At 38.5% G+C, this 2,113-nt stretch overlaps 1 protein-coding gene across 1 annotated transcript; it reads left to right on the top strand.

The window, feature by feature from the left end:
- Nucleotides 1-939, top strand: LOC311627585 (olfactory receptor 5W2-like; the record flags this gene model as incomplete). The annotated part of the gene is made up of 1 exon (XM_084894090.1): nucleotides 1-939. The coding sequence occupies one exon, from the start codon at nucleotides 1-3 to the stop codon at nucleotides 937-939; it is 939 nt and encodes a 312-aa protein (XP_084750216.1).
- Between the last annotated feature and the right edge of the window lie 1,174 nt (nucleotides 940-2,113).

Consider the following 2,113-nt stretch of genomic DNA (forward strand, 5'->3'; position numbering starts at 1 on the left):
ATGGCTGCTGAGAACTGCACTGTGTTTACTGACTTCATCCTCTTAGGACTTTCTGGCAGACAGGCTGTGCAGCAGGTGCTCTTTGTGCTCTTCCTGCTGGTTTATGGCATCACCGTGATCGCCAATCTAGGGATGATCCTGCTGATCAACATGGACCCCAGGCTCCACACGCCCATGTATTATTTCCTGAGCAACCTATCTTTCTGTGACATCTGCTACTCCTCCACTGTCACTCCCAAGATGCTTGTTGATTTCTTATCTGAGCAAAAAAATATTCCATATAATTTATGTGCCATTCAGATGTATTTTTTTGGTGCTTTTGCAGATGTGGAATGTCTCATGTTGGCTGTCATGGCATATGACCGTTACATAGCCATTTGTAATCCACTTCTTTATACAACTGCCATGTCCAGAAGCATCTGCACCCAGCTTGTGACTATTGCTTACATCACAGGCTTGGTGGATTCGTCCATCCACACCTGTTGCACATTTCGATTATCATTCTGCAATTCCAACATCATCAATCACTTTTTCTGTGATATCCCACCCTTACTAGCTCTGTCCTCCTCAGATACAACCATTAACGAGATAGTTATGTTCACTTTCATTGGCTGTGTTGTGGGGTTCAGTATCGTCACTGTCCTCCTCTCCTACAGCTACATCCTAACTACCATCCTTAGAATGAACTCAGCAGAGGGCAGACACAAAGCCTTCTCTACCTGTGCCTCCCACCTAACCGCTGTGGCAGTATTTTTTGGTACACTCTTGTTCATGTATTTCCGACCCAGCACGAGTTACTCCATGGACACAGACAAAGTGGCTTCTGTTTTCTACACAGTTGTCATCCCCATGTTAAACCCACTAATCTATAGCTTAAGGAATAAGGATGTGAAAGGTGCCTTGAAAAAAGCAGTTGGCACTAAGTTATGTTCTGAGTGAAAGCATGTTTACCCAAAGGGATTTATTGAAAGATTCTGAGTACGAAGCTTCAAGTACTGAGACATAGGTTCCTGTAGTCTCCAGTACAAACTTCTGGATGTTTCCCATTTCTTACCTTTGCGCCTGAATTTCAAGTGAGGTGTATTAATTATTGCTTTTAGCTTTTCCTCCCAACTCAGGGCAAGTAATAATAGGTTCATTTCACTTCATCTTTTGCAAAGAGAATCTTTTACTTACATTCTCTGTTCATGAGTATGTCCCAGTGAGATATCATGCAAATAACAACTACTTCTCTCTTGTCATTCAACATGTTTTCCTTAAGATTCCTTATATATGGGGTTAATAAACTTGCTCAGTCAGAGGGAGGTTAAATGGCTTAAATTAGGTTTAGCACATAGGAAGTTTTGTCTCCTTCCTATGTACTAGGTACATCACCCTATAAATATTCTATCCTAACACTTAAAGGGATAAAAAATAGTAAGTAAATAAAAATAAATCAGAAATCTCTATATTCAAAGTTCCATAAAGGCACAACCCTTGCCTGCTTTGTTCACCATCATTTCTCCTTTGCTATTAATAATGCCCAGTTCCAGGACAGTTTTCAAAAGACTTGGTTAATATTAATGTGTAAGCTGAAATATGATGCAAAAATAAATTCTCTTATTCAATTTTATTCTGATATCTTCATCTTAGATGAAATCTATCTGAACTTCTTATCTTTTGGTGTTGAGTGTGATAAGAAATAGGGGGGAATTATTTGATGTAAAAATATTCTTGGATCCTCTATTTCTCATCATCCTGGCCCAGTTATATCAATAGACAAACCCCAAATCAGCAGCTCTAGATTTTTATTATACCTCACAGTCTTCATATCAGCCTGTGGATTTCCCTTCTTGCCTCATTCTGGAGAACAGACATGATGCTATGGACAACTGTACAGAAACTGCTTACATGGAAGTTGGGGATAAAGGACTGGGCCTTTTCCAAAGGCCAATGGACAAAAGGACTTCATTTCCCTTGTGTTCATAGCATTACACTAGTTAAAATAAATAGAAAAAGCAAGATTCCCAACTTATACAGTTTAAATTAAAAGATAAGATTTATTAACTTAATTATGGTTCAATGAAATAAAAACAAATAACAAGATAGTATTTATATTGATATTCCATTTGTA

Source organism: Pipistrellus hanaki (assembly GCF_964339955.1).
Source record: "Pipistrellus hanaki genome assembly, chromosome: 9".
NCBI classification, from domain to species: Eukaryota; Metazoa; Chordata; class Mammalia; order Chiroptera; family Vespertilionidae; genus Pipistrellus; species Pipistrellus hanaki.